Here is a 22,552-nt window from a genome sequence, read left to right as displayed (position 1 = left end):
TGCGTTCAAACTGAACCGCACCCAGAACACTTGGGCCCTCATAAAGGAACCTCTTATCCCCGTCCTGATGTTGACACAACTCATTTCAGCAGCGCGCTGAGAGATGCTTGTAACAATTGCTGTCGGGGTAGTTTGCCATGTCTTGATTGTTCAAATAAAATGCATACCATACATTCAGTAACGGCTATGTAATCGTAGCCATCGGTGAATTAAAGCAACACCACAGAGAAAAAAAATCTTTCTTTTGGAAATAATTGACTCCGGCAGTGCAGTCGGTCAGTTTGAATTCAGCACAGTGCTCGTTTTGTGTGCCACGATGTACCAGATTGTTTTCTTAAAAGTGCAAACACTCGATGAGCATTTTTAAATGAGTGGCAGAAGTCAAAAACCTGCTTTTGCACCTCTCGATTGGCACATGAGGTCATATAACAGATCAAATGAATTTCTTCCATTTACTGGCGTAGGCTACATTCTTGTTGTTTCTGCACTGATGGGGAGTCCTGCAGTGGATCCGCAGGCCTCCTCCTCCCCCTGCTGGACACTTGTGGTAGGTACTAACACTGGCTGGACAGTCACTCCGTTTTAAACAGAGTACAAACATAGGCTACTGATAATCCGGTCAAATTTGAGTATTTTTTCCCCCGTCGGCAAAGGCCCGACAATCAGATATCTCTAAAAGATGATTGAGTGACTTTCCTGTGTATGTTCTTCCAACATGTTTTCGACACTAGTGACATCTACAGAGATCTGCTAGTCATCCACATCTACCCGTTGAAAAACGTAGACGATTACATTCGCCAGTGGCAGAAGTGGATTTCAGTTTGCATGCTGATAATCTGGCCACATTTGAGCATTTCTATAACTTTCCCATCCAAATCTGCAAAAGCCAGATTCTTGGATGTCTCTGCAGAATTTTTTTTAAAGCGATTATCCTTTGGTGTCGGATGTAATATGGGGGATTTCCCTCCCCGACCTGCCTGGAAAATGGGTTACACACAAATAATCAATCAGGAGGAATCAATATAGGTATCCAAACAGATGTTTAGTTATTTTGTTCTTGCTTGCGTTGAACGGCAGTTGGCACCTGTGCCGAGCCTCATTACCGCCATCTAACGGGCAGTAGAATGACAGTAACAAAATAACAATAAAAAGTTACATTTTCTCAACAAGGTAACGCAACTTGAAGATTTCTTCTTTTATTTATGTATTTATATATTTATTTATATATGATTCTTTTTCCATTCAATGCACTCGTCGGTGTGTACGTCGGCCGGCAAACTCCGCCTCAAACCGGAACTTGTGCTGTTGTTGTCACACTGGAAGAAGATGGCGGCCGCTCCTACTTTTTTTCAATGAAGACCCCGATGTTTCCTTTCACTTTCGTTGTCCTGCGCCGGAGCCGCGGTTGACCGCTATGCAATCCACAAGGTGAGTCCACTCTCGTCGTGGGACCACCGTTTTCCGCCGCAGCGAACTTAAAAACAACAACAAAAAACACCCTCGAGCTCCTGCACCTCGGAGCAGAGGCTAGCATGCTAACTTTAGCTGCGTTAGCCTTCAGCAGGTCGGGCATGTCCCATGCCTTCAAATAGTCTGGGTCGAAACTGTCAACTCATTGGGTTTGCGGTTATTAAAGCGCATTAAAAGCATGCTTAGACGCAACACACAACTTTGGTGACCGTAGCGTGCTCAGTGATTTTCTTCCTCGTTGGTTATGAGTCACTTGCTCACCTGGTCTAATGCATCTTTTCTCAAATGTGTGTTTATGTTGTTGCCACACAGGGCGTGAATCCTCACTTTAGGAGGGCGACGGTGAGAGGCAGCCAAAGGGGGGGGCAGCATCGTCTACTGTCACCTTGTAGCTGGCTCACCACAATGGTACATTCATCATAATCATTATCCAGAATCATATTCATAATCCATACCTTATACATGAAATATGACCTCTAAAATTCCACTGCGATTGCTAGTTTATGCATTCACTGATTTATGTCTTTATCATCACGCAGCAACAAGTTTTGGAATATGCATTAGATCGAGCTGAGGTGAGCAATCCTTTTTGTCTACCTTTTTTCCCTGATGTACTTTAATGTACTGTAATGAAGATGATTGTAAGCAAATGGACACATCATTCAGTGCACTTTATATTATTATTATAAATTTATTAACCCACCTCTTATCATGCAAGTGCTATTTTGCAGACTTTTTCAACACATTTTGCAAGCATAACATGCTAAGTGCTTTAATGTCGACTCTCATATTCAAATGCAGGCACTCGACACACTGTTAGGTCGATCTAATATTCAAGCAATTGCATTCACATATACAATATGTCACGTAAAAAAATGAATGATTAGATCACCCTATGCATTCATGCTGATTCTTTTCATATCAATCTATTTCGTCATAATTGTAATCCTTTTTCGACGACTGCGTTGTTCAGTATATTGTGGAAAGTGCTCGCCAGCGCCCCGCCAGGAGACGTCTTTCCTCCGGCGGCAGGAAGAGTTTGTATCAGAAGCTCTATGAGCTCTACATAGAAGAATGTGAGAAGGAGCCGGAGTTGAAGGTCGGTCCCATCGGCCAATCGGTGGTCTTCCACGCAGTTGTCATGGTTACAAGTGCACATCTCGTTGTGCGTTTGTGGCAGAATTGCAGGAAGAATGTGAAGCTACTGGACAAGTTGCTGTCTCAGGAGTCGGTGTCGTGTCTGGTGGTCAACTTGTACGCCGGCAACGACGGCTACTCGCTCATGCTCAGGGGCAAGAATGGATCAGGTGAGGAAAACACACCCGGGCCCGGACGGTGACGGTCACCCAGCCGAGCATATGTGATGTCATGGTGGGTTTTTTTTCCCTCGTTGGGCAGATTCCGAAACGATCCGACTGCCGTATGAAGAAGGAGAGCTGCTGGAGTACCTGGATGCTGAGGAGCTGCCGCCTGTTCTTGTTGACCTGCTGGAGAAGTCGCAGGTGTGTGTGTGCGCCGATGTACCTGAATGTGCGTACTTTCGAGTGTGTGTTTTCCTCTGTCTTGTCTAAAGTGCCTCTCTGCGCTTTTCCAAGATGTCGAGTGTCTGCATCCTCCTACATTGTTGCTTCCCGTTCTCCAGGTGAACATCTTCCACTGCGGCTGCGTGCTGGTGGAGGTGCGAGACCACCGGCAGTGCGCCAACACCAAGATGCCCACCTATCAGAGCAGGCATGTTCTGCTCAGGCCCACCATGCAGACTCTCGTTTGTGACGTTCACGCCATGACCAGCGACCACCACAAGTGGACACAGGTAAGCCGTCTCGCGTGGCAGGAAGAATCCTGCCCGTTTTTCAACAACGCAAACTTGATCGATTTCTTGCGAAGGGCATAATAAGTATAAGATAATAAGCCACGGTGTGAGCCACTGTTATTATACTGCATGCTTTTATTTTGTCGGTCCGACTGTGTTATGAAATATGCCTCACTTCCTATTGAACCCTTTTCAACCAGCTTACAAAATGCTCCGGATGAACACGTGTCGATTCCAGCAAACAAAAACTCCAAAATTCATTGAAAACTAAGAAAAACGAAAACTCAGGTTACGCTGCACAACAACAACAACATTTTTGTTGCCACCACTCGTGTCTTTTCTTAGCGGCTGTCTTTGCAGCCTGCCTGCAATGTTTAGGGGCCATCATTAGCGGTGGTGTTAGCTTCTTGGCGCACAATCGCATACGCGCGGTTTCCATAGCAACCTCTCTGCCTCAGGACGACAAGTTGCAGCTGGAGAGCCAGCTGATCTTGGCCACGGCCGAGCCTTTGTGCCTGGACCCCTCCATCTCCGTCACCTGCGCCGCCAACCGGCTGCTCTACAACAAGCAAAAAATGAATACCCGCGCCATGAAACGGTACGTCCCAGTACGTCCCAGTATGTCCCAGTACGTCCCAGTACGTCCCAATACTGTTTGAGATGCTCACTCTGGTTTTTCTTGTTATGGCGCTAAAAGGTGCTTCAAGAGGCACTCTCGGGCGGCGCTGAACCGCCAGCAGGAGCTGTCTCAGCTTCCCACGCCGCGCCAGCTGCACCTTTTTGACTACTTGCAGAAGAGGAAAGAGAGGAAAGCCGCGCCCGTCATCGATCTGAAGATCTCCAAGATCGGAAACGTGAGCGCTCTCACCGCATCTTCCGTCGTTTCAGGAACTTTTAAACTTTGATTAGGCTTGTGCAATTTCAATGATTACACCCCACAATTAAAAATCGGCGTCATCATACAAATTATTAATAGAAAAATACAATAAAATAGAGCGTTTTGGGGAGCAAATGAGTTAATGAATGTCGTTTCATCCAAAAGGAACGTGCATCATTTTATTTGTCTTAATCATTTTTACGTTTAAACGTTTTAATAAATAATCGTCCTAATTGTGATTTCAATTATTACCAAAATAATGGTGATGAATATTTTCTCCATAACCGAGCAGGCCGAGTCATGATGTCATGATGTCATGATGTCATGCCTGGAACTCGAACCTTGCAATCAGATATGCTGATGTCCGTACGTAGCCGCCCTTAGCGACGTATTTTGGCACCAATAAATGAGCCTGGAACATTTGCTCCGACTTCCAATCCGGTTTTGCTGCAGCCCCCATCCTAAAGATCCCTGGAACTCTCAAATAAACCACCCCGGTAGGAGTTTTTTTTTTTCTGTTTTGGCCCTGACAAGTTACCAAGGAACATTTAGTTCTTATTATTTGGAGTTCCTTGAAGCTAAATGCTCCTGAGCCTCTCGAGAGCGCTACCCTCACGAGCAGGATTGTATTTTGGACCTTAGAAATGACCTTCAGAACTTTTGATTCTTGTCACTTGGAGCTCCTAAAACACAAAGGTTACAATCAGTTCCTAGAGGCAAATATGTTCCTGGACCGCTCAAAAGTAATTACTTTCTAGAAAGTACCGCTCCTTGACGTGATCATTTCATAGCCTGTGGTTCTGAATCCAATTGAACTGTCACTGAGGAGCACTAATATTGGTTTCCATGTTTGTTCTTTGTTGCGTCAGTGCGTGGACATGTGGAGACAGAACAGCTGCCAGCTGAGCGTTCCCAAAGAAATCGACGTAAGTGCTGCTCTTGAACGCTGGCAGATTTTCTCACATAGAAACAAACGTGACGCCCGCGCGTTCGCCCGCAGGTGGAAAAGTACGCCGTGGTCGAGAAGTCGCTGCAGTTGGAAGATTCTCAGCCCACCACCGTGATCTGGCCCGCCGAGGTAAGCACGTTGGAGCATGTAGCGTCGGGCTTTCCGGGAATTTAGGACAAGAAAGCTCACGTCTGCCTCACAGCGACGGGTTCTGGGTTCGAGTTTCCATGGCCTTGGAAATGCTAAAAACGTGCACGTGGAAGTCATAAAACAGGAAGTCGTCCACGACATCTCTTTCCTCTCGGCGCAGGACGTTGTGGACGACTACACTTTTGAGTGCGAGGTGGGCGGTCAAGCGCCGAGGACCAAGGTGTCCATTGTCCAGTCGCTGGGTGACCCGCTGGTGTACGGCAAGATCTACTGCACCAAAGACGGCAAGGCCGACGAGGACGGCGCAGACCTCAAGCTCACGCATCCGCCGTAAGATCAGCGCCGGTTAACTTCAGCCAAATCTCCGGATGAACAACTTTGCTTTTTCGTCTTCAGGTTCCTCATCGGCTCTAAAATGGACGCCGAGCGGTGAGTGGGGTTCGCTTCCAACGTTAGCTCTCACTGTACGTTAGCTTCCCGTTCAGTTCCGGAAGTTTGATTGTGCCAGTACTCAGGCAGAACAATCTTAGCTTCTGACAAGAACTCTGACGTTATCTCGCGGACGGAAGTCTTTGTGTTTTTTGACCAAGAGCCAATATTTGTTAGCTGACCGCGTTTCTGTGCGCGTGTGTCAGGTTCCTCGCGCAGTACAAATGCGTGTACGAGCGAGATGTCAAGTGTCAGGTCAAGATGTCCCACAACTCAGGCAGCCTGGCGCCGGCGCCTCCTTCCCCCGGCAAGGACGAGGTACCCCTTTATTAGTATCATCATCATCATCATCATCATCATCATCATGACACAGTCATGGAGAAATTGATTAGACTAGCCTTGCTTGGGCGTGTCCTGTTCGTTTAAAGGCCCGGCGTAACAACAAAAAACGACTCATTCATTCCATTTCAACAACTTACATAAAGCCATAGTTGTCTTGATATCAAAATAACAAAAGTTCTTACCTCAATATTGATGACATTGTGCTGCCAAAAACATCGCCTTTTGACATTCCATCTACTCTTTTTGTCACATGATATGCCCTTATTGGTACCTGACAACCAGAAATGAGGGCGGGGGGGAATAGTCTCATCATTTTTCCATGACTGTTTGTAAATGCACATCATGTTGGTTGTGAGATTGACACCTGCAAGTCGTCGTCTCTGTCAGGGTGACGGCTTTTCCCCGCTGGTCCAAACCTCCGTGTTGGGCAGAGGAGTGAAGCACCGGCCGCAGCCCATCAAACTGCCGCCGGGATCAGGCAGCAGCTGCTCAGGTACGCGCCCACAGGGACTGTTACGGGACCAGCGCTTCGCTTGCCGCCGTCAGTTCTTGGGACTAATACTTCCTGGAAGTAAAAGGTTCCCAAATCAGATTAGTATTCCAGGCCAAAGCTTCCCGAGCCCTGTGAAAATATCCATTTCCGTCCTGCCCGTAGGTAATCCATACAGTTCCCAAACCGCAAGTGGTCTTCTCAAGTGTCCGACACCGCCGCCCGCCGCCAAAGGCCAGCCTCTAAATAGGAAGCACTCCGTGGAGCTGGGTCAGGTGGGCCTGCTGTCCCCCGCCTCGCTTTCGCCCATGAGCTCCACGCAAAGTGAGTACGAGTCCTGGAAGGAGGACAATTGCTCTTGGCAGCGGTTCTGCTGACAAACAAAAGCGTGGGAATCATTTTACACCGGCCAACTTTTCCACCGATTCCACAAAAAAGGAAGGAAGGCACTAAATCATTCCAACGTCAAAAACTCTCATTCAGGTCTTCCTGAGATCTACGTGTATTTTTCACATTCCCACAAATTCGCACCAGATTATTTTGAATGGAGACATTGAGCAAAGTGATAATTTCTTCAGCCGTTTAAATCCTTCAAACATCAAATTGTTCAGCATTCCAAATATTTCGACTTTTTTGAAAAATTCCACATTTTATCAGGGCCAGTGAAGAGCGAAAAAAAAAGTTTGGCAGGATTCTCACTTTCGTCAGACTTTAAAATGAGAACCCTGCCAAAAAAAAGATTCCGCTCCTCACCGGCCCTAATCCTTTCCCTAATCCGCGTACTTTTCCCATCCACATTTCCAATGCTTTTTTATTGCATTTCAGTGCTTCAGCATTGACACAAAATTCATACAGAAATGACAATTTCTTATTAATATGAAATGTTGCATTATATGTTTGACAGCCCCCCGCCCCAAAACCAGGGTTCTGTCTAAACAGTCCCAAATGATTGAACACATTCACAATTTCTCAATGTCGGGTCTTTGTGGTAGGATCGGGCACCCCCAAGCCCTCCACCCCCACCAACACGCCATGTTCGACGCCGCACCCCGCCGACTCGTCGGGGACGGCGACCCCGCCGGAGGTCCCGGCGCAGCCGGCCCTGCTCACGCCGTTCGCCCAGCAGCAGCTCGCCCTCAGCCAGCCGCTGCCCGTCATGACCATCCCGCTGCCCGCCGGGGGCACCTCCATCACCACGGGAACCACCTCCTCGCCCGTCATGGCCAACCCGGCCGGCCTCAACTTCATCAACGTGGTCAGCTCCGTCTGGTATGCGCCGTCGAAGATCCGCCCGCTGTGGGGGTCTACGTTCTGCAGTCTCCGCTGGGACGCGCGCGTCCCTCATTCCGATATGAAATGAACGCAATCTCAGGTGGTTTGATGACAATTTTGTGTCATTTTGGCAGCAACCCGCAGACACTGATGAGCGGCTCCAACCCCATGCTCGCTCCCGGGCTCAACCTGAGCGGAATCCTGCCGTCTGGAAGCCTCATGCCCTCAATGCAGCCCGCCGCACAGACCGGTCAGTAGAAACCAGAAACCAATCGTCATGTTGTGGATTAAGGATGATAGCACACTTTATAAAAAAAAATAAAAAAATTTAGGGGTGGAGGTGGGGGCGAAAGTCGTGTGTAAAATTGTATCCCCCCCCCCAAATATTCACACTGAAATTTTTTATTTGGTACAATTAATGTCATGATTGAACCAATTATTCAATTGGGGGAAAAAAAGATCTTTACCTTTAATAATAAACTCATTACCAATTTTCTTTCATTATTTATAATTACTTAAATTATACGTAATCAAATATATAACTTTGAAAATAAGATGTGCATGTAAAAATTTATATTTAAAAAATATACAATTTTAATTATTACAATCTAACACATTATACATGCAAAATTATTTATTTTAATTTAGTTCTGTGTTTTCAAAAATGTATGTTATGTTTATTTCATTTTTGTTTGTATGTTACGTGGCGGGTGGCACGCAAGTGATGTTATGGCGCGGGTAGCACACATGGAGGAGGGGAGGGATGGAAAAGTGGGCGCAAACGGGTGGACAAACTGGACACGCAACAGAACGCCAACACGCAGACAAAATGGCGCCGCCGCTCTCCAATCGTCGACTGTCAAAGGGCACAATCAATAGTGACGGCCCAAAAAAGGTGATGACGGTTATGGGGAAGTTTCAAAGTCACGGGAAAGGAAGGTGGCAGGCAATGAGCGATTGGTCGAATTTATGGCAAATGGTGCACTAAAACAAAACAAACCAAACCAAAGAGGCGTAGGGACTGCGTGGGACACACGGGGACACCCAAATCAGCCATTTTCAAAGTGAGATGGGTGGAGCTACAACAATGAATAGCTGAGTGTGACGCTCAGCGGCGACACGCTACAAACTGTGGAAGCGCACGCGCAGCTATGAACGAGCGTACGCGACGTGGTCACGTCAGATTGGTTGACGGGTTCGAGAAACAATCGTTAAGATGGCCCACCCAGAAGACGCGGGGACAAAAGATCTTGAAATACACCTTTAAACATCATCAATGTGTGAATTCTCTCCCAAATAGTTACCTTGCAGATGAAAATACAACTTTGGTGATGGTCATAATTTGCGTTTCTTCTAGGAAGTCACTTTGGCCTGAACAGCAGCACCGGGCTGCGACCGCTCAACTTACTACAGGTATGCGGCATTTGTCACCTTCCTCTTTTGGGCGGCCACTCTTTCATGCGAACGCATGTTTGTTGACATGCTAAGATCCCGACCGGTCCGCTCATCTTCAACCCGGTGCAACAGCAGCAGCTGGCGCAGTTCTCCCCGCAAAGCCAATCGGCCACTTCCAGCCCTCAGCAGCAGGGGGACACGGTGAGTCATTGCGTCCGTACGCTGCTTGGTTGCAGCTGCCTTTTTAGTCTCCTGTCTTTAAAAAAAAAAAAAAAGAAAGGATCATGTTAGCTTAGCCCACTGTGGTTTTGTGCTCCTTAATCTCCACATGTCTCCCCAAAAATATACACAAAATAACATGATCAAATTGATCTTCCTCATCCGTGTTAGCGTAACCTTTTGCAGTGACTTTTGCGCCAGATCCTGCAATAGCGTACGCCGCAGTCTCCACTTGGCTGCAGCGGGTCCTCACTTTCCTCTCCAATTCAAACAACATTTGTGGTGTCGCAGGGCAATCAGGGCGCCGATCCGACTTTAAGCAACCAGCAAACGGCCGTCATCAACTTGGGCGTGGGCGGCTTCATGTCTCCGCAGGCGGCAGGTACGACCCCCAACCAACACGCATACGCCCCCAAACACGCGCACACACGCATTTCCCTCCTCCATGTAACCGCCACGAGTGTCGCTAGTGTGCTAACATGTTGACTCTGTAGCCAAAACATGGCGGTTGTACTCAACTTCCCTTTCTTCTTTGCTACGTTACTTTGTTTTATCGACCCCCCCCCCTTTCCGCCTCACCCTTTCTTTGCTTTCCTTTCCCTCCTTCCGTTGCATCTCCCCATGCAATATTCCCTCTTTTTGTTGTTTTTTGTTTTGTTTCTTTCACCCTTTTTCATTGTCATGTTTTCCCTCCTGGGGACCCCCCTCCCCCCCCCCTTCCCCACCATTAGTGCTGTCCCAGTTGGGCTGTGGGCTGGACGGGTCTGGGCCCCCGCTGCCTTCTCCAAGGCTTCAGCAGCAGCACCAGCCTCAGATCCAAGTAACTGTGACATGGACATACACACACATGTGCACAAGGGCCAGTCAAGAAATGACCAAAAACACACGCGCACACACGCACACACAAATGAAATTGGATTCTTTGTAATGGGCCGGCACGACGGGCCCCCATTTTCCTCCCCTTTTCGAAGCACATCAGTCACTCCATCTGTGTTGTACGTCGAGCATTGTGATTGGCCGCTGGCACGCAAGCATGGTGCAAAAGTGTGGTCCGATTGGCTGCATGAGTGCTGCGGTGGTCTCGGTTGCCTTGGATGTCTTCGGGGGGCTCCGAGAAAACGTGCCATCGACGCCGTCGTTGTCTGTCGAAAACCGCATTACGTTGCTTTGCCGTGTTTCAGATATGGGAAAGTGTGTCGTACGCGCTCGTTCGTTTAAATCCGAGTCACAACGCCGTCAAGCGGGGAGCTTTTTGCTGTTACTAAACCAGGTTCGAGGTTATAGCCTGCAGCCGCTTGAGTTTGTTATTTGTGGCGATGTGTATTGTCGAACCCCAATGTATCAATGATCGCGTTAAAACCAGGTGAGGAATGCAGCCGCTCGGCGTTATTTTGTTTTACTAAACCACACCGTAGCATGTTTTCGGTTGTGTGGATATCTTAACGTATCGTAAACGTTTGAGCCGTCGCTGATTATCAATTAACGCGGTCGCTACATTATGACAAAGACAATTATGGTTACTGTTTTTGATGTCTTGTCACTTGACAAAAGCTTTCGCAACATGTATTGTCGACGTTTGCTTTACCCAAGTTATCGACGATGTTTAAGTTGTCAAAATGTCGTCAATTCCTCTGCAAGTTGCATCCTGTCACGTGTTCCTCATTTTGTGCTTTGCTGGAGCTTCACTAACACGCACGTCGTGAGCATTTATTCAGTTCGCCGCACGCCTGTGTGGCGTGTTTTTGGTAAACTATTTGCAATTAAACCTTAGTAGTAAGCTACTGTGTTGCACTAGTAACACTATAAGGTCCAACGTGTAGGCAATTGTCATGTACTAGTAGCCTCCTGAAACTTACACGTAGGCTCAAAATGGCAGGTTGCCATACTAGTAGCTGGAGTGCTGAGCTGAATTCTTAAGTGAGGATGAGTGTACTAGTACATATGGAATAAATGCTCAACAACGGGGTTTTCCACGCGCTTGTGACATCGTCCCGCTGCCGTCATCGCCACGGCGACGCTCACTTCCTGCCCACTGACGTTGGTCTTTGTGTCTCCTCGTCTAGTTGCAATTCTTGCAGCACCAAATGCAGCAGCAAATGGCTATGGCGGCCCCCCAGGGGGCGGCGGGGGGCCCGCAGCATACCGCCAACCAAGCAAGAAGTAGGAGGAAGAGAAGCACGCCGCAGCCCCTCCCCAAACCTCGCCAGGCAGAAACGTTGCCCCCCGCCACGCCGAGACGTGAATGATCTGCAACGGATTTTTTTTTTCAGACACATAAGAAAAAGAAGATCCTTGTAGCTGAATACTTCCACGAAGACCCTTTGCCTCCCAAAGAAGGCTTCTCTCCCCTGGATTTAGGGGAGGGGGGAGGGGGGGTCCCGAGAGGATTCCTCACCGCACATCTTCCCGCAGAACAAACTGATCCTGGGGGGGGTCCGCTGTCTACCTCTCGTGCCGCTTTTGTACGCCGGCGCTGGATTTGGAGCCGTGAGTGTTGACACATTTCTGGACACTTAAGAAATACTTTTTTTTTTAACATCTTTGTCAGCAGTTTTATTGTTGTTGTTTTTTAAAAAAAAGAAGATGATTATATATTGACAGTGAAAATACAGCTTTTAGATATAAAAAAAAAAAGTTGCTATATTTTTTTATGTGATGCTTTTGATGACTTTGTCTATGAGTTCGTGGATTTCTTTCTGCCGAACCGTCGCTCGGCTGATCAACTCCTGGAGCTTCTCCCCAGACAAAGGCGTCCCACCTAAAAAAAATATATATATTATATCAGTCATGAAATGACATTTGCTCACTATCAAGTCGATGTCAAAACAACAGCAACTTACCCCTTTAATACAACACCAGCAAATGTTAATGAAACATGGAACCACTAATGACACAAATAATGTGGCATTATTTGTGTCATTAGCGGTCCGAGATTATGACATGAGCTCACAGCCATCGCTTTCTGGTGGCGGAAAACGCAGGATTGAAGAGGATTTGATACTCAAAAACCTTCAGCAAAAAACGAGGCTGATCTTCAAATACTGCTATTCTTCAGATGTTCAGTCAATGTGTGCTGCCATCTAGTGGCCAACATTTGAACTACATCTAAAATAAACCTGCCGTAAAAAAAAAACAAGTTTTAAATTGTACCCAAAAACCACACTCTAAAAACAGTAACCCAATTATTGATCAAAAATGGACAGATCCACTTCATGGGTCAATTTGACCCAATTTTCTGGGTTGTTTCATACAAAATGACCCGATTTATTTTATTTTTTTGGACACAAGTAAAGGACCCGACCAATATCTATGAGTTGTTTTACACTAAAAGGCCCATTTCTTGATTCAAAATGGAGTCAAATGGACCCAAGAAGAGGATCGGTCCATTTCTCACCCATAGTTGGGTTATTTTTGACCCAACTGTTTTTAGAGTGCACTGAAAAGAACCACTGTAGTTCGTCAAATTCAAGTTTTTCCAACGTTTTAGCCGAGCGAGTACCAAGTCTCGAAATTTAGGAATTTAATTCTGGGTCCCCCACGTCAGCCGACTGGGATGTTTCCCAATTCCCCTGAAGGCATCGCAAGACGGATGCCACAGTCCTGACCTGGTTTGTGCACAGAGCACACGCGTCCATCCTCGTTCGTCACCACGGTGAGGCGAGCGGTGGCCAATCTCTCTTCTTCGGCTGTGGGGTCCGCCAGGAGGATGGCCCTGCCGGACGCAAAAGGGACGTCGGGCTTTAGGACAATCGGGACCACGGTCGGACGGAAGGAAAAGATCGGACGCACTCGTCAAAGACGCAGAAGGAGGCGGCGACGGGATGCTGGCGAATCTTCAGACCGCCTCGCTTTCCCAAGTCCACCTGCGGCGCGCCGGTCTCACCGTTGACAGAGACCTCGGGGAGCGTGGCTGCACGGGACACGGCAGAAGAAAGCTGAAGGGTCGACGGCAATTGAAAGGAGCGGGATGCAATGCAGGACGTACTGTTTTTCAGGGCGGCCAGCAGGGCCAGCGTGCACGCGTCCAACACGTTGCCATCGTAGTCCAGACACAGCAGGTCGCAGTACAACGACCAGGACAGCTACGAACCAACACAACAACTTTAACACCTAAAACCTTGAACGCAACGCCTGCACACTACATTCATGAAACGGCTCCAAACTAACTCGATTGTGACACTTGCAAATTTAATGTAACCTACAAACTATAACATAACAACCTCCAGATGTAATACATACAATATTGAACGGAATACAAATGTGAATGTAACGTTATCATAATGTCTTCAAACTTAAATGTTAACACAAACTTTCACGCGATACTTGGAAACTAAGGAAAAAAATCTAATGAAATGACTTTGCGTCCCCTTTAGTCTCTCACCTTGCCTCGTTCGATGCACAAATCCTCCGTCTGTAACACTTCTGAGCTGCAGTGACAAAGAAACAGGTCAGACATAACGAAACGTGACGACAACAACCAAAGTTTTTAATTGCGTGCACCTCTCGATGATGTCGGCCATGAACTGACTGGCGGCCTGGGCCTGCTCCCCCGGCGGTCCAGGTCGGAACTGGGAGGAGCACAGCGGCGGCAGGTCCACGTTGGGCACTGGAAATGTCATCAAGAAGTAGTTTGCCTTTTTTTTTTTTTTTGTCTTCTGGAATTAGCCACAACTCACCTATAAAACCTTTTCCCGGAGCCTCCACTGAAGGGTTGGCCAGCTCCTGTCAAGAGAACACCAACACGCAACTCAATGATCCACACCAGGAGCTTGTATTTCTTCTTCTCTTTTGAAATCATTTACCGCTTTGACCCCACAGATGACGGTGGTGTTGCCCAACTTGACCAGCGCCGAGCCGTCCGCTGTACTGATGGATCCTGACGACGATCACAATATCAACTCGTGCAAAAATACATTTCAGCGCAACTTTGACGAGCAAAAGTCTGGCTGAAAGGGAATGTATTGTTTTAATGGTTATAAAAGAGCATAGAACTGACCGATGTTGACTGTCGTGGTTCGGAATTCTGGCAGTTCTCGTCCATCCGGGCGACAGTTTTCTTTCTGGAAACAGTCACGTGATGTGATGAAGATGACGCGTGACTAAGTGGTTTGTTATTACATCAAAAGCTTGAACGTCACTCACCAGAAAGCTCCGGTGGTACTCCAAAGGCTCAGCCGTCCTGAACGCAACCAAAACAAATGTCAAATGTCAAATGCATTGGATTTGAAACTAACTCGACACGTTTAGTCAAGTGCAAATAAGTACACGAACTGACGAGGGTGATAAATATTTTAAAAGCCTCATTTTATCCCCAGTGAGTTCAGACATAAACACGGGTAAATTTGCTCGAAAAGGCGACAAAATAGTAAACGTGTGCGCATTCGTTCTTACTTGAATCCAGCCGCCATGTTGTTTTGACAAACCACGTGGGTTCCAAGTGGAACTACGGAAGCCTGCAAGAGAAAATGAAAGGCGAGACGCTGGTTTCCTCGTTGCCGACAGTCTTAAACAAACACTTTTATTTAAACCCTATTCCTGCCATCAGGAAAATCCTATGGTACACGTTTTTTTGAGCATATTTGGTTATGTTTTAGTGCTTTGCATTGGATCTGTTTGAATATGTTGGTGTCTGTTGCTGTTGAGGTGGCATTTTGCATGAAGTTTCCCACTTAAGTTAGGAAAACTCCTGCTCAGGGACAGCTAGTCACTTAAAAACAACGTCCTATTCGTTAAGGGAAAAAACATTATTTTCATTTCCAACGAAATATGAACAAACACTTGTTTGATTACATGCTGTGACTGTTGACTTCAGTACTCTTGTCTGACACATGAAACAAATGAGTTAGTATTGTATAAGGTAATATAACTTGGAAATATCTTAAATTCAAAGTAGCGAAACTGTAATCTCTGTCACACTTGGCCTCTTTTTCCACAATGCACATGAATATGTCTTAACAATGTCCAATCCATTGGTTCAAGATCCTTCCAGTGAGATACAAATGCGAGATCCAAGTAATCACGTAATGTAACTGCGAGGCGGCGCTGTTGCATTTGGCTCTGATGTTGGCCAAAGGGTTGCGAGTAAAGAAACCACCAAAGCCAAGTTGTCTGATTATACAGCACGACATCAAAGAGTTGTTAACCACGATACAGCCAAGCCAACATAAGGTAAAGAGCTACAACAATATTGCTTTACTTTTAACACTACCCAGTGAGGTAAATGTGGGGAAATCCGTGAAATAGGGAATATAACACCCATTGCTTTACTTTAATTTTGAAAACTTTAATTGTGGGGGGAAAAATGCAGTGAAATCGTGTAATCGAGTAGAGGAATTTAATCTTGCTAATATCCCCTAGCGCCCCCATTTTTTCTTTCTTTCTTTCTTTTACGTTTTTATAAATGTATTGTGTGTTGTTTTGGGAGTTTTCTAAGATTGTCTGTTACCCTTTCTATATAATGTTTATCAATGTACTATGCCAACATGTTTTGTTCATTTGAAGTTAAACGAATAAAGAATTTAAAAAAAAAACTAAAAACAATGACGTGTCAGTCCGGAAACGAACACTTCCGTGTTGCCGCAGTGTTCACTTGTGATTGGAAGCGAGCAGAGACTGAGATCATGAACCACTCAAGCGGTTGAGCAAATATGAATTTCGTGTCGTCCGACCGCGTCAATTAAGCAACCTTTCGGTGGTCAATGTCATCGAAACTCCGGAAAAAAATAATACGCACCCGTGCGAAAGAAAGCTGACGAGCTCCGCGGCTAACTTGCCGTGAGAGCTAACAGCGAATCCGTCCAGCACACCGAAAATGGACTACATCTGTGAAATACTTGAAGCTTTTGTGGGGTTGGCGATTGTGGCTGTCATTGTGGTAAGAGGACATTTCTTGTTTAATGTATTACACGTTACTACCTGAGGTTATTCCAAAGCTGATTCCAAATGGCAACCATCGACTCTCGTGGCTGAAACTACTGGAGACCATTTTCTTGTGTGTTCTTAAACATAATTGGCCAATAAGGATGATTGCGATTCTGCTACATGAGCCAAATTGTTTAGGATTAACTCCGTGATTGTCAGCCGTTTTAGAGCATTTTCGGTGATCTTTCCAGACAATATAAACACCAAACCAAAGAGTAGACTTTAGTAATCACTTCAGAAGTCCCACGAGTTGGTTTCACTCAAACGTTTTTTCTCCTGACTTTTTGTTGTTGTACACAAATCACACAATGAACTTCTTTTCTTTACAACCTATACTTTGTACTGTAGTGTCATGTTCCTAAACTTGTCTGGCGTCCTGCATGCTTGCTCATAACCAACGTGACGAGCAGAGACCCAAACCATCATCTTTATCTTCTCCTCAAAACTTTGCCCCTCATTTGGTATCCTCAGTTTGTGACGATGGCGCACGTCACGGCCAGCGCGGCGAACCTGACGCGGCTGGACAAGGAGAAACTTTTCATCACCGCGACCGGTGCCGAGGAGCCGTTCCCCAGCCTGCGTGACCCCCCCTCCATAGATCTCTCCGTGGTGGTCCCTGCCTACAACGAGGAGTTGAGGAGTGAGTGGCAACCAAAACACACCCTTTTTTCCAAAGGATTTATGCGAGATGCGCTTTACAGCTGCTTTTTTTTGGGTGTCCTGGACTGAAATACGAAGTGACAGCGCTGTTGTTCGGCCGCAACTCATGGCCAGACACTCGCATGCAGACAAACTCCATCACAAGGCTGCGCCCCTTAAACTTTTTTTTTTTAACCTTGCATCCAATTGTGTGTTTTTCAGTGCCTGTGATGCTGAATGAAGCCATGGAATATTTGGAGAACAGGCGGGTCAGTATATGACACGTAAAGGAGAACGCAACACAAAATCAGCTTCTTTTTTTTGCTTATCAACTGCATCAACTGCTGCCTACAAATGCTGTCGACATGTCCCGGTCATTACTTTGACATGTTAGTTGAAAGCGTAAATTTGAGTGAAAAAGCGTGCGTTTGCCGCCATCTTCAGGTAACTCACTGGGATCAACTCAATTTGTCTGTCTGTCCTCTCACGACACGAGACGATACAGACGACGTCACTTGTTCCGCATGACGAAGTCGCTCCTGCCGCCCCGTTCGTACACGCCTCCTTAAACGGCTCCTTTGTGAGTTGCTGCTGTCAATCACAGCCAGGCCACTCCCAACCCTCGTCCCATTCGCAACCCAACACTCCTCCTTTGAGCGTCTATTTCACATTTTAGTGAGGGGCGGAGCAAGAGTCTCACTTCCTGTTGTTATTTTTTTTTTTCACTCACTCCCACAAACGCGCGCACATACAAATGGTCTCCCAGGCGGGGAAGCGAACCCACGCCAACCTGCATTATAGTGACGGTACCACTCGGCCTCCTGGAGCCCCCTTGTTGAGTTTACTTTAAACGTAATCCTAATTTGAGGCGGCTGCATGTTGTTCATACAAGTGGCAGCAGGTGGCAGCATTGAACTGTTTTTCTTGTGCACAGAAACTCCAAGCTGCTTTCACTTACGAGGTCATCGTGGTGGATGACGGCAGCAAAGACAAAACCACAGAGGTGAGAAGCTCACTTATCGTCCACATATTGTATTCATTTGCAGTGTTAGATTTTTTTTTTCAGTTTCTTGGGTACCGTTTTTGATACCGAAACATGAAATGATTTCATTTTGTCTGCATGGATGATCAGTTCAGATGTGGGGCGCAATTTGCACAATTTAATGATGTTAGAAAATGTTCTGTTAAATGACATGAAAATCTCTGCAATTCGGGACTTTAAAACTGTTTTTGATATCCAAGACAGATTTTTGTTTGTGTTAATTCACAGATTAATGATGTCATAAAATAGGATTAAAATAGAAATCTGCCCAATCTGGGATTTAATATCACAAACCTGCTGAATACAGTTTTTTTTTTTTTTTTTAAATACATCAACTTGCCTTTTTCATGATTGGTCAGTCATATTTAGTGAACATTTGCATGTTAATGATGTCATATAATATGATTAAAAAAATCTGCCGACATCGTGTTTTTAATAGATCAACTTGAAAATAGTTATGGCAGGTCAGAATGCTCCTTTCAAATTTTTGTAGTATGGAATTCCCGCACTAATGACGTCAACTACGTGTATTGAATGCATCATTCGCTTTGTGATCAACCACCAGGTGGCGTTGCAGTACACCAAGAAGTACGGCGCTGAGAAAGTGCGGGTTCTGACACTGGTGAAGAACCGGGGAAAAGGCGGTGCGGTGCGCTTGGTGAGAAACGTTAGCATGCTGCGAGCAGCGCAAGCGTGCTAGCATGCTAACGTTTGTGTTGTGGCAAAGGGAACGTTGAGCTCCAGGGGCCGCCTCATTCTCATGGCCGACGCCGACGGAGCCACCAAGTTCGCCGATGTGGAAAAAGTGGAAGCGGGCCTTAAAGACCTCAGTCCCAAACCGGTAAAAGTTTTGTGGCAATAATAATGCACACCAAAGCGCAAAAATACACACATGATAAAAAAACGACGACATACTTTCGATGTACTCGTCACACTAGATTTAGATTTGATTTAGATTTCTTGTGTTTGAATCCCTTTGGCAGCAGTTGTCGTATGTTTGTCAACAGGCTTTGTTGTCAATAAATATTTCAATGAATCACATGCAAATGCGAGGAGGGCTTTCCACGATGATGGGGGCGGAGTTTAGGGTTACTCCGTCGTTCCAACTTTTCAACCCCCGCAAAAAAAGAAGCTAGCAACAAATGAGTGAAAAAAAAGGATGTCATCTGTGGAGAGAAGAACAAAAGAGCGAAGTGAAATGCTGGTCTGTCTTTGTCGTACTAAAACGTGTCCTTTCCACGTTATGTCCCCTCCTTCGGCGACCTGTTTGTGGGAACCAGGACAACATGGCCATCGCGTGCGGTTCCCGAGCTCACCTGCAGCAGGAGGCCGTCGCTGAGGTAACCCGAGCCGATCCGCTTGCCGACCCCAGCGCCGTTTCTCGTCCTTTGACCATGTTGGCGTTCTTGGCCTCAGCGTTCGTTGATCCGCAACTTCCTGATGATCGGCTTCCACTTCCTGGTTTGGTTCTTGTGCGTGCGCGGCATCCGCGACACGCAGTGCGGCTTCAAACTTTTCACGCGCGAGGCGGCGCTGCGCACTTTCTCTTCGCTCCACGTGGAACGATGGTGAGGCCGCCGTAAACGCCCCCCCCCCCCCCCCCACATTACAATACGTTAGCCTGGTAAGCCGAAGCATTCGTCAAAAAAGGTTTTAGGTCAAAAACGTCATTTCCATTCGTTACTGTTAGCTTAAAGAAAAATGTAGAAAACGGTAACTGTTGATTCATGTCAAATGTGGGCGTGTTCTTGGCAGGGCTTTTGACGTGGAGCTCTTGTACATCGCGCAGTGCTTCAACATCCCCATCGCCGAGGTGGCCGTCAACTGGACCGAGATCGACGGTAACGTCACGAGTCGCTTCCTCCTTTTGCGTCAAGGCGGGTCGAAGGCGATATGAAAGGGGGAGACAAAAATCATGGCTGTGTGAAAACATCCTCAGATTGTGTGAAAGGGTACATTTAAAGAAATCCGGAACGTGGCCGGCGTGAAAGGGGCTTAAGGTGCGTATGTGTGCGCCGTCAGGTTCCAAGCTGGTTCCGTTCTGGAGCTGGCTCCAGATGGGCCGAGACCTGATCTTCATCCGCCTGCGCTACCTGACAGGAGCCTGGAAGCTGCACGCGCCCATCAAGAGCAACTAGCCAATCACGGGGGAGGCCGACTCCACTTGGCGGCCAATCACAAAACACAAGGCGGGTCTTTTTGGATGGGTTTTTCTTTCCCCCTCAATCATTCGTACCTGCCTCCAGAGGGGGGCGCCACCTGTGCTTAAATGATGACAAATGCGATGAGAAGCTGTTTGAGCATTTATTCCATCCGGAACTTCGCGTCCATGCACGAGCGTCCTCTTTGTCCTCACTAGTAAGACAATTCAGCACGCTCGCAGAATGACTGTCGTCATTTTGGCCCGCCGCACAATTTAACCCGAGAGATCCGCTTTTGTGCTGCACGAGTAACAATAGTGACGATACATTAGATTTGTAATGCACTTTATATTTCGACAATCACCAAGTGCTAACACCGCCAGGCCCGTCTCGTGTCTTGCGCTAGGAACCTCCGGGAGCCGCCTCATGCTCCCAAAAAGGTCCGCTGGGAAAATGCAGGATGCCAAAGTCGTACTCGTGTCGTCATACGTCCGTTTAACATCTCGTGCTTCAGCATTAGAAGCAAACGGATGTCAACTCGTGCATACTTTTGCCTTGCCAGTAACATGCAGAAGTTCTACTCGTGCGGCCAAAGAATGTGGCGGTACATGGACCTTAAGTCAAGTCGTCCAACAGGCCAAAATCCAGATGTGAAGGCTGGAAACTGTCATGGCAAGAAAATCCTCAAACGCTCAAACGGCTTGCTTCAGTGGGAAAAAAAAATAATAATAAAAAATAAAAAAACACTGTTATTGAATACTGTTGTTTGGTCATATGTCAATGAGCTCACTTTTGAAGACGTGAGTGCCACCTATCACAAAGCACCACTAGGTGGCAGTATTGGCAGGTGTGATGCCAGTGTTGTCTAGCAGTGGGCGGTAGATCATTAACAAAAAACTCGATTGTATTGGAAGTGAATGACGAGGTCACTTCATTAGGTACACGATTTAAGGACGTTCCATCCAACATTTATGACTTTGTATCTTTTAAATTGTTGTTCCTAATGTTTTGGCTCTTACGTAACCATTTTCAGTAGTTTCCATATTGAAAATAAGGAGAAAACAATTCACTCTATTTCGAGTACTTAAGAATTGCAGCTGTACATAGGATCAAATATAACAAATAAAATGATCATTTTAATATTCTTTTGAAAGAACAAGAGGAAATAATGTTTCAATATAATTAAACATACAATGAATTTGTATTTAAGAGATCGTGAGTAACAAAGCAAAGCTTAACAACTAATACATCTATAAACAAAAAATGAGACTTGAAAAATGAATGATCGCCTGGAAAATCATAATGAAAATGAAGTTCATATTTTTGCACCCAATAAGCCATGGTTTGAGGATTCTTATTTTCCTTTTTCCGTGGAAACTAATATCCAAAACACTCCCTCAATAAACCTCATAAACCTGCACTTTATCGTCCAACTTGTGCAAATTCAAAGATGCGCGCTCGACTCGTGTTGTTTTCGCATGAATTGCAAACGCGTCATTTCCGCTTGACGGCCACGCGCGTTTGCTAATGAGGTGCGCGGGAACGAAACGGCGCTCATGTTGCTTTTGTTGTGTGCTTAATTACAGAGGTGGCAGAAAGGGGGCGCTGTGGTACATGGGAACAAAAGCGGCAACAGATGCGTGGCGCACCCGGGCGTGTGCTTCCCGCCGCACTTTATTTGCCGCTTGTGAGTCTTTGAGTGGCCGCAGGTTCAAGTGCTCAACCCGCAAATCCGGGCCAGAAGTGACTTGAAACGGCAGCAGGAATATTCGGCAACGGTGGTCAAGAAAGAGAAAAGTCGTATCAAGAAATAGTCTGTAGGAAGTAGTATGTAATGAAAGAGGTGCGAATGTGAACGTCAGCAACAATAGTCGGCAACGTTTGCGTCCTTGTGCACGAGATGCTGTTGGGGGAAGTTTGAAGGTCAGCAAAAGTCAAATAACGCAGCGTGCATTTGCAGACAATTGAAAGCGACATTCCACGCCGACGTCGCTTTGCATAGAAATGTCCATGTCAAGTAAGCCACTTCATTAGGGACACCATCCGGTACGAGCGCTGTTCGATGTTGCACCTTGACAGCAAAACAGAAGATGTTGATGATTGGCTGTTGTCGTTTGCAGCCTTTCAGCAACGACATTTTCATTTCGTTTTATTCGGAGTTGGAAAAAAGGACCCTCGTGATGCTACAGAAGATGAAATAGACTTTTATACTTAAGACTGCACTTTAATTTTTATTTGTTTATGAAAAGTTTCCACTTTTAGAGCTCGGTTTGAATTGGATGTCATTTAGAACTATCACTTCAAGGTCCAGATTTTATTCAATTAATTTTTTTGATTATTCATGAAGAAATGTTTCATTCTGACTTTTTTTTTAAAATATTTATCTATACTAATCCACTTCTG

At 46.3% G+C, this 22,552-nt stretch overlaps 3 protein-coding genes across 4 annotated transcripts; 2 read left to right on the top strand and 1 right to left on the bottom strand.

Moving 5' to 3' along the window:
• The first annotated feature begins 1,303 nt into the window (after positions 1-1,303).
• supt20h (SPT20 homolog, SAGA complex component) lies at positions 1,304-12,049 on the top strand. The gene is made up of 23 exons (XM_086098585.1): positions 1,304-1,428; positions 1,783-1,878; positions 2,010-2,045; positions 2,444-2,569; positions 2,651-2,777; positions 2,869-2,972; positions 3,113-3,283; positions 3,742-3,881; positions 3,981-4,137; positions 5,030-5,086; positions 5,161-5,238; positions 5,420-5,589; positions 5,656-5,688; positions 5,895-6,006; positions 6,418-6,523; positions 6,686-6,844; positions 7,513-7,789; positions 7,927-8,042; positions 9,150-9,205; positions 9,281-9,388; positions 9,698-9,788; positions 10,138-10,226; positions 11,470-12,049. The coding sequence occupies exons 2-23, from the start codon at positions 1,876-1,878 to the stop codon at positions 11,650-11,652; spliced, it is 2,499 nt and encodes an 832-aa protein (XP_085954711.1). The 5' UTR covers positions 1,304-1,428; positions 1,783-1,875; the 3' UTR covers positions 11,653-12,049.
• On the bottom strand, positions 11,940-14,859 carry exosc8 (exosome component 8). Its single transcript, XM_086098590.1, has 11 exons — positions 14,798-14,859; positions 14,549-14,585; positions 14,403-14,466; positions 14,209-14,282; positions 14,083-14,128; positions 13,907-14,012; positions 13,788-13,833; positions 13,392-13,488; positions 13,196-13,316; positions 13,012-13,118; positions 11,940-12,164 (listed from the first exon to the last, which is right to left on the bottom strand). The coding sequence occupies exons 1-11, from the start codon at positions 14,812-14,814 to the stop codon at positions 12,055-12,057; spliced, it is 825 nt and encodes a 274-aa protein (XP_085954716.1). The 5' UTR covers positions 14,815-14,859; the 3' UTR covers positions 11,940-12,054.
• A 592-nt stretch (positions 14,860-15,451) lies between these two features.
• alg5 (ALG5 dolichyl-phosphate beta-glucosyltransferase) lies at positions 15,452-20,906 on the top strand. Of its 2 annotated transcripts, none has more exons than XM_086098586.1 (10): positions 15,452-15,574; positions 16,799-16,967; positions 17,189-17,235; positions 17,901-17,969; positions 18,574-18,666; positions 18,736-18,849; positions 19,289-19,348; positions 19,425-19,576; positions 19,764-19,849; positions 20,031-20,906. In XM_086098586.1, exons 1-10 carry the CDS (start codon positions 15,467-15,469, stop codon positions 20,144-20,146), a joined length of 1,014 nt encoding a protein of 337 aa, XP_085954712.1. In that variant the 5' UTR covers positions 15,452-15,466; the 3' UTR covers positions 20,147-20,906. The 2 variants fall into 2 exon arrangements, with proteins under 2 accessions (XP_085954712.1, XP_085954713.1); XM_086098587.1 differs by lacking the exon at positions 15,452-15,574 and adding an exon at positions 15,953-16,280.
• The last annotated feature ends 1,646 nt before the right edge of the window (positions 20,907-22,552 follow it).

Source organism: Leptonotus elevatus, chromosome 16, assembly GCF_054856555.1.
Source record: "Leptonotus elevatus isolate MCC_2025b chromosome 16, RoL_Lele_1.0, whole genome shotgun sequence".
In the NCBI taxonomy this organism is placed as follows: domain Eukaryota; kingdom Metazoa; phylum Chordata; class Actinopteri; order Syngnathiformes; family Syngnathidae; genus Leptonotus; species Leptonotus elevatus.
This window is presented reverse-complemented; position numbering and strand designations above follow the sequence as displayed.

What these genes read in the sequence shown, in the direction of transcription:
- alg5 (XM_086098586.1), top strand. Translation starts at nt 15,467, where the DNA reads ATGTTGGCCAAAGGGTTGCGAGTAAAGAAACCACCAAAGCCAAGTTGT. An exon ending in TACAGCCAAGCCAACATAAG is followed by an intron (nt 15,575 to 16,798) that starts GTAAAGAGCTAC and finishes TGGTATCCTCAG; the next exon opens with TTTGTGACGATGGCGCACGT. An exon ending in CAACTGGACCGAGATCGACG is followed by an intron (nt 19,850 to 20,030) that starts GTAACGTCACGA and finishes GTGCGCCGTCAG; the next exon opens with GTTCCAAGCTGGTTCCGTTC.
- exosc8 (XM_086098590.1), bottom strand. An exon ending in TCCGGGAAAAGGTTTTATAG is followed by an intron (nt 14,013 to 14,082) that starts GTGAGTTGTGGC and finishes TGACATTTCCAG; the next exon opens with TGCCCAACGTGGACCTGCCG. An exon ending in TCCTTCTGCGTCTTTGACGA is followed by an intron (nt 13,119 to 13,195) that starts GTGCGTCCGATC and finishes TGCGTCCGGCAG; the next exon opens with GGCCATCCTCCTGGCGGACC.
- supt20h (XM_086098585.1), top strand. An exon ending in CTCAAGCTCACGCATCCGCC is followed by an intron (nt 5,590 to 5,655) that starts GTAAGATCAGCG and finishes TTTCGTCTTCAG; the next exon opens with GTTCCTCATCGGCTCTAAAA. An exon ending in ATCAGGCAGCAGCTGCTCAG is followed by an intron (nt 6,524 to 6,685) that starts GTACGCGCCCAC and finishes TCCTGCCCGTAG; the next exon opens with GTAATCCATACAGTTCCCAA.